The sequence below is a fragment of the Stenella coeruleoalba genome (genome assembly GCF_951394435.1).
Source record: "Stenella coeruleoalba genome assembly, chromosome: 1".
Lineage (NCBI taxonomy): Eukaryota > Metazoa > Chordata > Mammalia > Artiodactyla > Delphinidae > Stenella > Stenella coeruleoalba.
Window position 1 is genome coordinate 82,771,435 of NC_137169.1, and position 14,213 is coordinate 82,785,647.

Genomic DNA, 14,213 nt, shown 5'->3' on the forward strand with positions numbered 1-14,213 from the left:
TCATAAATATATCTTTTATTTTTAACCACTTGGCTATAAGTAGCATTTTAAAATTACCAAACTGTCTTAGGATTCCTGTATGTTTTAGAAGTAATGATTGCGACTACTCTAAAATTACTTTATTGATGATTATTTTTCTTTTGCAGTGGGATAATAAGCAGAAATAAAGCTTTATTCAAGAAACCATTTTTTAAATTTGTAGCTGCTACTCCAGTGGTAAACCATTGCTGAATGATGGCATGTGCTTTACCAAAGTTTGATAATCTTGTGTGTTTCACAGCTTGGGCAGCACTAAAGCACTTTGGTTTTATGTAAAGTTTGGTTCAAATAATTTTAATTTAAACCTCTAAACTTTTGTACTTAATTACTTTTCGCCTCTAATATTCTTATTGCTCACACAACATTTTTGTGTGGCTCTATTTTAACTTTTTTCTAGTTCAGCTTTAAAAAAAATTTTTTTTAACACTTTTTAGCAGCTATGTCAAAATTGGACTATTAATTTTTCTATCGGTCTAGAGTAACATTTCCCAAAGTATGTTCTTTGGAATCTTAGCAATGATGGAGGAAATGCTAGTGCTACAAAGCCCTCTCAGAGTTTTACAATGCATATTATACATTAGAGCTTTGAGAGGGCCTTTGGTAAAGACATTTGTTAGCGTTAACTCAGGTTTTTGCAAATTTATTTGCCCATGGAACTTTTTTGCTCTAAAAGATCAGTTCATATTACTTGGCATTATTCATCTACTCCCTCATAAAAAGAAATTATTTATCAGTATGTATACGAGTCATTTTTTTGTGTAGAGCTAGGTTTGAATCATTTGGCACATTGTTTTTCAAAATATGGTTAATTTACTTCTGGGAATATTAACATTATCTTTGCACTAGACCACAGACATTTGGTAGTCAGAGATCCTTTACTTATAATGATATAATGGCTTTCTATCTTTTTAAAAAAGTAGTGGAACCCTTAAATAAGTTCTTAGTGGATATTTTAAAAACATAAATATTTAAAATAGATTAAAAATAGATAAAAGATCTGGTTTCATTGAAATCCCACTGCCATCTTTTTTGGTAAAATTTTCTTAGGACCACAGTCAATCTCATTCTTAGCTGTTTTAGCTTTACAATAGCAGAATTGAGTAGTTGCAACAGAGACCTTATGGCCCACAAAGCTTAAAATGGTTGCTCTTGGCCCTTTATAGTAAGAATTTGCTCATCTGTCATTAGTCTGTCTCCTTGCCATTAGTTCATACAAATGACAGGATGTTAAAATATTTAAAGGCAAACAAAGAAATAGTACTTTATCCACAGTAATCCATTCCTGGGTCTATAAAGTTGTTAATTGTTTCATCATATAAAACCCCTTTTGTGACTGCTTAAGTGTAAGCCTGCTGGGGTTTTTTTTTGTGGTACGCGGGCCTCTCACTGTTGCGGCCTCTCCCGTTGCGGAGCACAGGCTCCGGACGCGCAGGCCCAGCGGCCATGGCTCACGGGCCCAGCTGCTCCGCGGCATGTGGGATCCTCCCGGTCTGGGGTACGAACCTGCGTCCTCTGCATTGGCAGGCGAACTCTCAACCACTGCGCCACCAGGGAAGCCCAAGCCTGCTGTTTAATTACCATTTTTACGAAGGAAAGAACTAGCTATCATTCTTATTTAATTTTGCCGTTTGTAGAGTGATTTCCAAGCAAGCTGTTTAAAATGACAAAATTTCAAAAGTTAATGTTTTTGTAAGAAAATGTTTTTAGCATCTTTTTTTTTATTGATTCATTTGATTCAATGAAAATTTCCAAAAATAGTTTTAGAGATTTAGAGAGGTTTTTTTAGTGTTAAATATTGCTTCTTTTGCAACTAATGCATTGCATGTGGTGGTTTGCAGTGGTATCATTGGTCGTAGCAGAAAAGATTTCAAGAAATACTTATTCAACTTCATCGCTGCCATGCCTCTCGTAAGTGTTAATTCTTTAAAGATTTTTACATAGGGAAAAAATTGCCTCTTACTGAAATCTTTTAGGATTTTTACTTATTAAGTTCTTTGAAGATTTATATACTAAGTTTTTTCAAGTTTAGTTTTGTAACTTATAGTGGAGTTTTTCAGTGCGCAAACCTTTACACTAGATAGAAAAATTTAAAGGAATTATGTTTGGATCAGTTTCTTTGCATACATATGTAGGTGTATACAAGTGTAGATGATTTTTTCTTTGACCATTAGGCCAGGGTTTCTCAGATATTTAGTAACATCCCACTAGATGGAAATAGCACCCCTCCCCCAGTTGTGACAACAAAAAAAATGTCTTCAGTGTCTCCAAACATTACCAAGTGGCCTGTGGGGGGCTGAGGTGAGGTTGTGGGGCAGTGAGCTGAGGGCAGAAATCCTGGGTGAGAATCATTGCTGTAGGCCATAAACTGTTACAGTAACTCGAACCACTAATGTAATGTAATGTAATGTAATTGGAATTTATTGTCCGAATTTACTAAAAATAAACGTTAAGTGGTCCAAATCATAAGTAATTTTCTTAGCTTGGGTCTTACCTTTATTCTATTTTATCGGCACGATAAGAATTTTAGTATTGTATGTGTGGGAGTAAAAGGGAGGAGCTTGATTATAGAACTTAATTAATTAGAACATATGTCAGATTTAATAAAGCTTGAGGATAGACATACATGGAAGACCTTTTAAAATAGAAAATTGAGAAAAGCAGCATTGATGTCAATCAAAGATGGAGATTCAGCAGAAGACCAGTGTTTCCTTGAGAAAATTTTTATATAAATGTGACCTCAGAACTATGGAAGAATTAATTTTAATATAATGGTGGAAAAGAGTAGTAAAGTTGACTGCAGAAATAATCTAGAAGATGGCATTAGTTGGTATAAAACTTGTAGTAATTTTTTTAACAAATGCAAATACAGTGGGTATAGAGTTCCGTTGTCTAGGGTTGTAGTGCTGGTAGCAGGAAAGAGAAGATATACTAAGCATAAATGTCAGTACTCCTAAAGTAAGTTCTTTACACTGGATAGAAAGGTGACAGATTTGCTCTTTGGCTTGTTTATATCTCCCTCCCCCCCCCAAAAAAATAAAAAAGGTAACAAGGTGCTTCTCATAATTAATAATATTAATATATTCTAAAATTAATTTCCAAGTAAAGGGTAATATAGCTAATTACATTTGATTTAGCATGTTCTCTTTGTGTCTTTGGAAATGTTTAGTAAAACAGAACTGAATTATATCAATTTGTACTATCAGTTATAAAAAATTTATAGGATTTGGAGACAAAATCAATGATAGGGAAACAAATTATAATTTAGTAAGTAGAAATGAAGCAAAACCAATAATATGTGTTTGTTTGTTTTAGATTTCTCTGGTTAATAACTTCTTGAAGTTTGGGTTAAATGAGCTCAAACTGTGCTTCCGAGTAAGACTAACTAAGTACCTCTATGAGGAGTATCTCCAGTAAGTAATAACCTATTTTTATATTTAAAATACTTAAACAATAATACTTATGATATTGAGATGTAGAAGTTTTTCTTTTTTATTTGATATGTTTTTCAAGAGGATTGCTCTTAGACCCAGAAGCATATAGAGAAAGACATCAGCTATTTGGAATCTAATCCTGGCTCTTCCATTAATTGGCCAGTGATCCTTCTCCAGACTTGCATCTGCATCTCTAAAATAAATTAGGACAATCTTTAGGGCCTCTTCCAGCTCCAGATTTTTCTGTTTCTATGAATTTGCACTACATAGTATAATGTGAATTTTTTTGTTTTTAAAATCATTTGTTTTAAAGTCATCTTCTTATTGTTATTTTAGAACTTTCACGTATTATAAAATGGGAAATCTGGACAACAGAATAGCTAATCCAGACCAGCTGCTTACACAAGATGTAGAAAAGTTTTGTAACAGTGTAGTTGATCTGTATTCAAATCTTAGTAAGGTAAGTTTTTCTATTTTTATTGTTGTTAATTTGCTTATCTTTGAATCTAAGCAAATTTATATGGAATTGATTTGATGCACATAACAGCAGCATATAAGTATTTAATGCTTTTATAAGAAAATTATAGAGTTGTTATAATAGTTTTAACTACAGTTACTTAATTTTTTATATTATTGGTGTGAAGTGCTTTGGCCAAGAACTGAGAATTTAGTGTCTTATAAAGATGTTATAAGAACTTTGCAGGCTGATTTCAGTAAAACGACAGAAACTTGGATTTTTATCTCTTGACCTGTGTACTTCTGGCAGTTGTTAGAAATTCATGGTCAATTTATTTTTAGTTCCACATTCATAACCCTAGGCTAGGACATATTCTTGCCCAGTTCTCTGCTTCAGTATCTCTAATAGATCATTTAATAGTCAAAAAATTTTCACAAGATATTAGTACATTTCAGTTTTTTCTAATTACTGTTTTTCCCCCCTTTCCAGAATATTGCCAAAGCTTTTGACTCTGACCTTAACTAGTTTTCTTCCTCCTGATTCTGTCAGCTCTTACTTCCTCTTCTTATCTCACCACCCTTACAGTTTTTGCTGTGGTCTTCTCATTAAGCCATCTTCTTTGCCATTACCTCCTGCGTTGGCTAGCACATGTAGAGGGCATCTATAAGACTGTCTGCCCAGCATTTCCCCCGCCACTCTTCATCTTAGATGCCCCATTTCCCATCCACTCCACATGACTGCTCTTGGTTTGTGGTCGGAGCTTGTCTCAAACTGGACCATTTGTAGTATCTTGCCTCTGACCACAATTGATCCAAATATTCCAGTCTTGAGACAAAAAACTATATACTACAAGGGGCTGGGTCACATTGTAAGAATAGGAATGCTCCCATTTCAACCATGTGGATGGAAGGAGGTTAGGCAGTTCTAAGAAAAGCGATCTGTATCCCTCTTGATAGGCCCACTGCTAGGACACCTTTTCACTTCATGCCAAACTTTGTTCTTTATTTAGCTCTCTTTAACTCTTTACTGATCCAAACTCTAGAAACTCAGACAGCTGCAAGTTGTTCAGTAATTCAGCTGCTTTTTTGCCTCCGCCCATCACCACATTTTAGTTCGTTCTCTGTGTGTGTGTGTAGGGGGGAGGTGCTGTATATAATATTTTTCATGTAATTCTGTAGACATTGTTGTGTATTCTTTATTACATCTTGGCACTTGAGTAAGTCCATAGCTCAGGACTTGTCACAGCTGCCGTAAAGAAAAATATTATCAAATTAATTGATTGTAGTGGTGCTATATACGACAGTATATTTAGTTTATAAAATATCTGATTGTTTGAACTCTGACTTCAGTTGAGTCATTATTTTTGTCAGTAACTTAAGTGTACTTGAATTTTATATATCTAAGTATATGTCTAAATATATCTAACTTCTTGATAATTCGTAAGACAAGAAAGAAAAGGTTCATCTTAGTACAAGCCAATTAATAAACGAAGCCACCTATCCTAATATAGTCAGAAAGGAGTGGCTATGGACTTAAAGTAAATGAACACAGTTTGGGTTTCTTGAAAAACAGTTCAAAATATGTACAACTTTTGGTATGTCGGTTGAGTTGTCTCTGTGTGAGGAGCAGTACATTAATGCATTATTTTAGTTCTAGGAGCTTGAGTTTTAGGTCAGAAAATTAGATTCATAAGCTCACTCACCATATTTCAACATGTAGATGTTGTGATAAAATCAGACAACGTTAAGAGCAGAAAGAGTCTCTCATTTTTCAGGTGAAGATATATAGAAACCAGAAAAGCTGTTAGTAGATTTGGGGTTAAAACTCAGGTCATTTTATTCAGTGTCTTTATACTACATTGAGAAATTGCTAAGTAAGTAATGGCTAATTATCACAGTAGAGCTACCTTAGTTGATGGAAAGTGGTAAATACTTTTCCCAGTTGATGGTCAGTAGACATTGATCAGGCTGTCTCCATTTTGGGTTTCTTGAGAATAAGAACTGTGTCTTGAGTTGCATACTGTTACAGTACATTATACATAGTGGGAACTCTGCATGTTGACAATTATAAATGTCGAATAGCATTTTGTATTTAACATGTTTATTGGCTATCACTCTAGGCAATCTAGTTCTTTTTAATTCTGAACGTTCTGATGTTTATTTTACAGCCATTTTTAGACATAGTTTTGTATATCTTCAAGTTAACGAGTGCAATAGGAGCTCAGGTAAGTTTACTTTTATTCTGTCTTCTAAATGGCTACAGTACTGTGCTGTGAATAGCTGGATGGTTTGTAAGAATTTTTATGTATCTCAAAGAATGTATTTTTTACAAGTGTAGGTAATAAAGTCTGGTTATAAAATAATACTGTACTAGAGATTTTTAAAGGTTTCTAATTTAGCTTTTTAATTTTGCTTAAGCCAGACACTTCGAAAATTTTTGTGGCTTTAACAACCAGAAGTGCTTAAACATTGAACATACATGTATTTATTGTTGCAAAGTAATGTCTAAAAAGAAATTTGGAGACAGCTATTTTACTATGCAATTTGAATGTTTAAATACTTTTAGAGTGGCCATAACAGTTTCAAGAATATTTTATAATAATATAAATGGTTGACTATCCTATGAGCCTTATTAGGTGTCTCTCTGACATTTGTGTTAACAAGAATGACCTTTATATTCTGAGTATTCTCGTTGAAGTCTAACTTTACTCATTTAATATGTAGTATTATTGTTATATATTTATAACAGTCATATAATAGTGTGGTTGTTTTATGTGTATATGTACATGTGTATGTATATACTTTCTGTAGTTGATTAATAAATAATTTATGTAGTGATTTTTGTTCTGTTCCAAAACATTGGGGAAAGCAGTTTTTTATTTTAATTTTCTTGTCTATCTTCCTAACCTTTTGATATCTCGTAAGCCAGGTTTAATCATTCTTAAAACTTGTTTTTACTGTAAACAAGTGAATAGGCTTAAGGCCTCTTACCGATATATTGTAATATCTTGATGGTACTTATTACGTGTTTATAATGCTTAAGTATTATATTTAAATATATCTCCATGTGTTCTTATTTTCTGATTTTGTATTTCTTAGGTAGAAACTATGTTTTAGTTATCTCTTTTGCCCATCCTTCTAGTAATTGTTGAAATGCATTGAATCAATCATATTGAATTTAAAAATAATACACACTATATTCCATACACACTGTCTGAATAAAAAGATGAGTAAGACACAGTTCCTACTGAAGAGGGATTATGATCTGGTGAAAGGGTAGATATTCAAACAATTGTAATAAGTGATAAGTCCAGTAATGGAAGTGTGGAAATGTATTTATTGTCCAGAAGAATTGGAGGTGATATTTGCGCTGCTTTGAGGATGATGAGTAGGCCTCCATTAGACATGTCAGGCTTGCCAGACATAAGAACAACTTCATTGAAAGGCGCGTTCAGGAAACAGTTATTTCAGTATGGCAGAACATAGGATATATATATGTGGGAATGAGGGAAGTACCTTCGATGAGCTTGGAAAGGCAAGCTTGAAGCTTCTCTCTTAGAAGGGTCAATGCGTGATGAGGTACTTTACCACATTACAAAGTACGGCAGCTAGAAGCAAGACGCAGGAGAAGGGAAAGGCAGATTGAGCTCATTTGGGGGAATTGAGCTTGAGGTTCTACAGAGTAGTCAGCTTCAGATGTACAGTAAGTATTTGGAAATAACATCTTGGATTCTTAAGAGTGATGGAATTAGAGGTATAAATTTGGGAGGAGAAGGGAGTGAAAGAGAAAACCTCAGGAAGTATTAACATTCAAAGAAAAGGCGAAAAAGAGGTTTGCGAGTTATTGTGGAATTAAGAGAGTGTCGAGAAGAGTTCCATCAGAAGAGTTTTAGGTGCTGTAAAAAAGAGTGGGGACTACAATTAGGAGTTTTTAAGTGAGCAAATTTGGGAGAGCTGGGGAAAGAGTGGTGGGAGGAGGAGTAGATGAGTAGTAAAAACAAAGAAGACCCAGTGTGTAATTTCTCAGAAAAGAAACAATTAAGGGAAAAAATTAGTCAAAAGAGTAATTTCTCTCAAAGTAACTGGCGTTAATTATAATAAATTGTGTGTGTTGCATTCAGTGAATTTATTATATCCTTGACCTTTGTATATCTTTCTCTCCCAATACTAACAGGGCCCAGCAAGCATGATGGCCTACTTGCTTGTTTCTGGGCTATTCCTAACTCGAATTAGAAGACCCATTGGTAAGATGACAATAACTGAGCAAAAGCTTGAAGGAGAGTATAGATACGTTAATTCTCGGCTCATCACAAACAGGTGTGTACAAATGTATTAAATGTATTTGGCTGTACTAAAAATTCCTTTGTATGGCTATTGAAGTCCTGTAAGCTGACTCCAAAAAGTCTAGTAACACTGTTACTGAAATTATGTCTGTGTGTATTTACTTCTTTTGAAAATATACATTATGAAGGATATCGGTTTTATAAAGTAGTAATCCTCAACGTTTCTAACCCTGTTTCTTTTTTTTTTTTTTTTTTTTTGCGATACGCGGGCCTCTCACTGTTGTGGCCTCCCCCGTTGCGGAGCACAGGCTCCCGACACGCAGGCTCAGCGGCCATGGCTCACAGGCCCAGCCGCTCTGCGGCATGTGGGATCTTCCCGGACCGGGGCACGAACCCATGTCCCCTGCATCAGCAGGCGGACTCTCAACCACTGCGCCACCAGGGAAGCCCTCTAACCCTGTTTCTTGTTAACTGTTTAGTATCCCTGATTTACCTCTTCATGTCTTCTATTGACTAACTTTCTGTTGATTTCACTTTAAGCAAAGTCAAAAAAACAATTTAAATTCAAATTTACTTCTTCAAAGAAAATTTTGTCTCAATTTATCCACAGATGTTTTTTGTTTGAGACTGTATTTGGACTACTCAGAGTTAATTCAGTCTCACTGCATGTGTCTCTACCTATTTTCCAGACAGTTTAAAAATCCAAAGAAGGAAGTATTGGGCGTTAGAGCCAGCCTGACTAGTTTCAAAAGCTACCTTCTCCACTTATCAGTTATATATGACTTTTGGCAAGTTATTTATAGCCTCACTTTTCTTGTTTATGCTAGGTAGATAATATAGGGTTGTCATGAGGATTAAATATGAAATATATATAAAGCTTCCAGCACTGTTTTTAATATGTAGCAAGTGCTCAATACATTTTCTCGCATATTGATGATCTGTCAACCTTAAGTCATCTTGAGGGTCCTAATATTTATTTACTACCCTGTTGGCATTACAGAATTATTTAGGAAATTATTCTTTTAACAGTTCCCTCTTCCTTTATTTCCTTGGATTGCTAAAATAGTACCAGTTCTAAATAGGGTTTTTGTGCTGTAGGAAGACAGAAGAATAGAAGGTTGCGTAGAGAGGTGATCTGCCAAGTGAATGAAAGATGGTATCAGCTAGGATGCTTTCCATTGCAAGAAACAGAAAACCCTGACTCAGGTGGCTGCAACAATAAAGACATTTACTACTTCACATAAAAACTCTTAAAGATAGAGCAGTTCTAGGCGCAGCATGATCGGGGTGTCTGGGTCTTCTCTTGGCTCTCTCCTCCTCTGTATGTTACCCTTTTCCTCTGGCTAGTTCTCTTTGTGATCACAAGATGACAAAAGCAGTTTTAGATCTCACCAGCCCTCCTCCCCTGCAAAAAGTCCAGAAACAAAAACAGACCATTTCTGCTGTCTCTTTAAGAGAGCAAGGAATCTTCGCCAGAAGCCCCACAACAGACTTTCTTTCACATCTCATTGGCCAGAATTATCACTAAAGCAGTTACAGCAAAGTGGTTGGCTTAGACCATTGGGAACTCTTCCCCTGTGGATGGAGTTGAGGCCATTCCTCAACCATTTGGATGCATAGAAAAGGATAGAGAACTTTAAGAAAATTGGGGTTCTCTTAGGAAGAAGGACATGGAAGAGAATAAATGTTGGATAGGCAGTTGTCAGTATTCTGGGATGTTCTGTTCTTTCAGGTTTTAGGTTTAGGCTAAAACGTTCAGGAGAAGTAGAATTATCACCTCATCTTTCTCCACTGACTTAAATGTGCAGAGGAGGTAAAAGGAAGTAAGAAAACAAATTATAGGTATAGAATTGTGTTAAACTGGGATTCTGATACCCTGGGGCCCTGCATTATTGTGTAAGGGAAATTGTGAAAGGCAGGTCAAACACGAAGCAACTTTATGGAAAGTTAATTTTACTTGAATTGGTTGAGGTAGGGGCTACCTTGTTTTTATGATGGAAAAAAATACAGGTACATTTTGGACTAGAATATAAAACTCACATAAGTTTTTAAGGGAAAAAAGAGACTTTAAAGAAATATTGTGTGTTTATTAAGAGCTGTTTTAACTGTGCCTTCTAGATGCCTATGTAAATCTTTACTTTCCTCTGCTGTAAGAGGTACTTTGCTGGGAGAGTTTACATTATACTGAATAGAGTGGAAAACTAGACTTTAGTGTCAGATACGAGTTATAATTTCAGCTATTTGACCTGCCAGCTCCATGATTTCTGCAAATTTAGTTAACTATATTTAACCTTTTTTCATCCATAAAATGACCCTTTTTTCCTAGTTAAGATCCTTGTGGCCCCTGTGTACCCATTCAAATCAGCTCAAAGAAAGAGGAGTTGCGAGGCTATGCTGGGGTTCCAAGAATAAGAACAACTGTTCAGCTAGGCCTCCTGGGAGCTGGCACTGTGAGGCGGGCAGGACTTAGTTTGCTTTTCTGTCTTTTAAAGGCTGCATGTCATGGCATCACTACCTTATTTTTTTTCTAACTGTTGTTTTCTCCTCTCCCTTCTGGTTAGATCTGTACTCAGTTTGTAGTAATGGCTGCCCTAGTCCTGCCTTCCTATATGTCATGGCAATTTCCTTCTTACTTCTTATTTCTTATTATATTTCTTATTTCTTTGTTCACATTTCTGAGAATTAACCCAGCACATCTTTTCCAGCCAGGCTATATGTGGCATATGCAACATATGTCGGTAGTGCAGTCTGTGATCCAGTCAGTCAGGTGCGTATCCCTGTGCTCTGATCAGTTGAGCTAGGTACAGATAGTGGCTTGAGATGTACCCAATAAGCTCATAGTCACAAAATGTCCAGTTATATACAAATATTCAGTCATTAAATACGGTATTTCAGTTATTTTTCAGGCTTAGGTAACATTAAAATTAATTGCTAAATTATTTTCTTTAATAGTGAAGAAATTGCCTTTTACAATGGAAATAAAAGAGAAAAGCAGACAATCCACTCAGTCTTCCGAAAACTGGTAAGATAACATGTTGGAGGCTCATGTGTTTATGGAAAAAAGGTTGGGGGCCTTTGCCAAGATACATACATATACCTTTAATCTTTAAAATATTTATTTTTAGAATAACTAACTGTGAAGAATTTTTATACTGTGTTTTCCTAAAAACTATCAAATCATTGTATTAAGCTGCCCAACTATAAAATTGGGTAGGTTTTATTAAAATAATTGTCTGTACTTTTAAAGCGGTTACTTAGGAGTCTTATTTAGTGATAAATTTAGTGATTATTACAGAAAGAATTTGTTCCTGTAGCATTCATGGAAATACTGTGAGCACAGTTCAGCAAATATTTTCTGTAATGGGCAAGATAATACATGTATAGTTTAGGCTTTTCAGGCCATATGGTCTCTGCTGCAACTGTTCAGTTCTGCCACTCAAGAGTAACCATATTCTGTATGTAAATGAATGGATGTGGCTATGTTCTAATAAAACTTTATTTACAAAAATAAGTGACAGGCTGGATTTGAACTGTGGGCCATAGTTTGCTGACCCTTGGTTTAGAATATAAACGTTGTTTCTTATGAAAACTATACCTTGGTTTTTATTTACTTGCCACTTGGAAAATTTGAATTTAATTAATTTTATTGATTATTCATTCAAAAGATACGGAGCACCATCTAGGTGTCTGTGCTTGTCCAGGTGATTAGTGTGATAACAGTGGTGTGTGTGATGGGCCACATCCTCCCTTTAAGGAGCTTACATTTTAGTGGAAGTTTTTGAAATTAAGTACATATTTGAGGTGATTTTTAAAGGTTTAAGAAGTTATTTTAAATTATTTCAGAAATTGAATTTTTGCCTTTTTTATATTTAGCATGACTGAACTTTGATAGTATTCACTGATAAAATGCATTTAAGGTAATGTTCTAGGGGACTGCTGTTAACTAGTTCGCTCTTCACATGGCTTGCCCATGCTTATCCTTTAGATTTCAGCCCAAAAGTTAACACCTTTTTGAGGCCTTGTCTTCTCTGATGGCCTCCACCAGTTATTTTCCCATTTTAATGATCTGTTTCCTTAAAAGCGTACATTGTGATTTATAATTATTTTGTTTGTTTACTAGTTTGTCTCTTTCATTAGTATGTGAATTCCATGAGCTCAGGGACCTTGTCTGCTTTTATTCATTGTTGTATCTCCAGCATTGAGCTCAGTATGTAACATCTGTCATTCATTGAATACATGTTCTAGCCATTGTTCTTTTACAGAAGATATTAAGAGCAAGCTACCCTGTACTCAGGAAATCCACGTTTTAGTGGGGGAGACAATAAACAACTGGATATTTTACAATATATGATTTCAGGTTGTAGTGAATTTTGTGACCAAAAATAAAATGGAATAAAGTGGTAGAGTATGATGGGGGCTGTTGCCTAGCTATTTTAGGTAGGGTATGGCAAGAAGGTCTTTCTTGAAGAGGTGGCATTTTATCAGAAACCCATATGAAGTAAGGGAGTTAGTCACAGAATATAAATATCTAGGAAGACAGTAATCCTGGCAGAGGGAACAGCAGGAGAAAAGCCTTAAGGCAGAAGCATGTTTGAGGAACCAATATTTCTGGAGCTCAGTGAGAAAGAGCAAAGTAGAAGCAGATGAGGTTTAAGATAGAGACCAGTGCCGGATCATGCAGGGCCTTGAGTAATATGATAGATGGAAAAGTCAAGAACATTAAAAATGCAGAATAAAATACATTTTTAGACTTGTAATTTTGAGATAATGCATGCTGAGATTAAAGCTACAGACTCGGGCTGTGCAGCATCACTAGCGCTTGGTTCAAATTGAGTGTAATATAATTCTTAGAGAAAGCACAGACCAGAGGTTTCCAACTAAGGCAAAGCATTGAGTGCTATTTCCAGACAGCTGGTGTTTCACCTAAATTAGCTCATCTTTCTGTTCTTTTTCTTTTGATTATTGATCAATTTTAACATGTATGTATCTGACAATATTATGAATACAGGATCATTGTACTGTTACATGCAAGGGACACCACATTGATATTCTTTAAGTAGTTTCCATTCTGTTTGCATAAAAATGGTTTCATGAAGTATTTGTTTGGCAACTGTTCTGTGATCAGCATTGTGCTCAATGAAATGTGATGTATATAATGTAATCAGAGATCACAGGCACTCAGTTAATACTTGTTGAATACAAAAACTATTTAGTTTCTTTTGTCCTCATGATAGATTCATTTTTTTAATATACAGAAAGTATATATATTTTTTGTTTTTGCTTTCTGCCAGGTGGAGCACCTACATAATTTCATTTTGTTTCGGTTTTCTATGGGCTTCATTGATAGCATAATTGCCAAATGTAAGTATGCTTTAAAAGAGATAGTGGAATGGAATTTGTGGGAAAAGTGAAGTATTGTTGATGTTTTTAACTGTTTTGTTTCAGATTTTGCCACTGTGGTTGGTTATGTAGTTGTCAGTCGTCCTTTCCTAGATTTGTCTCATCCTCGACATCTCAAAAGCTCACATTCAGAACTTCTGGAGGTAAAGTGGTAGAAGTAGTCATACTCAATTGAAATTTTAAATATAACAATAAAGAAAAGCTAGTTTTAATCTTAGAAATATAAGTGAAAACTAATATTTATTTCTTTGTCAGGATTACTACCAAAGTGGAAGAATGCTTTTGCGAATGTCTCAAGCTCTGGGTCGAATAGTTTTGGCTGGCCGTGAAATGACAAGATTGGCTGGGTAAGTAAAATTAGTAATAATGAGCAATTGCAGAGAATAATTTTTTTCAAATATGTTATCCTTAATAATTGTGCCCAGTTGAGGTTGAGATAAGGGGCAGTGAAGCCCCGTATTTCTTGCTCTTGCAAGCTGGTTTTGATAGAAAAGTAGGAAGATTTTTCTTTGATGGTGAACTTTCCATGTTTCCTTAAGATAGCTGTTTGGAGCCTTAAACTAGGTTAGTTGTTCTCAAGCTGTCTGTTCTGTGGACACTGGTA

At 35.2% G+C, this 14,213-nt stretch overlaps 1 protein-coding gene across 3 annotated transcripts in view; it reads left to right on the plus strand.

Moving 5' to 3' along the window:
- The window catches only part of ABCD3 (ATP binding cassette subfamily D member 3), an 83,374-nt gene that overhangs the window by 40,484 nt on the left and 28,677 nt on the right, over window positions 1–14,213 (plus strand). For all 3 annotated transcript variants that reach the window (XR_013824708.1, XM_079902286.1, XM_079902285.1), the window contains exons 5-13: window positions 1,878–1,947; window positions 3,352–3,449; window positions 3,807–3,930; window positions 6,095–6,151; window positions 8,101–8,243; window positions 11,162–11,231; window positions 13,501–13,570; window positions 13,655–13,752; window positions 13,865–13,956. Coding sequence is in view for 2 of the 3 variants with exons in the window: in XM_079902286.1 (XP_079758412.1) it covers window positions 1,878–1,947; window positions 3,352–3,449; window positions 3,807–3,930; window positions 6,095–6,151; window positions 8,101–8,243; window positions 11,162–11,231; window positions 13,501–13,570; window positions 13,655–13,752; window positions 13,865–13,956 (822 nt within the window). In the remaining variant the exon portion in view is untranslated. The remainder of the gene's footprint in view (window positions 1–1,877; window positions 1,948–3,351; window positions 3,450–3,806; window positions 3,931–6,094; window positions 6,152–8,100; window positions 8,244–11,161; window positions 11,232–13,500; window positions 13,571–13,654; window positions 13,753–13,864; window positions 13,957–14,213) is intronic.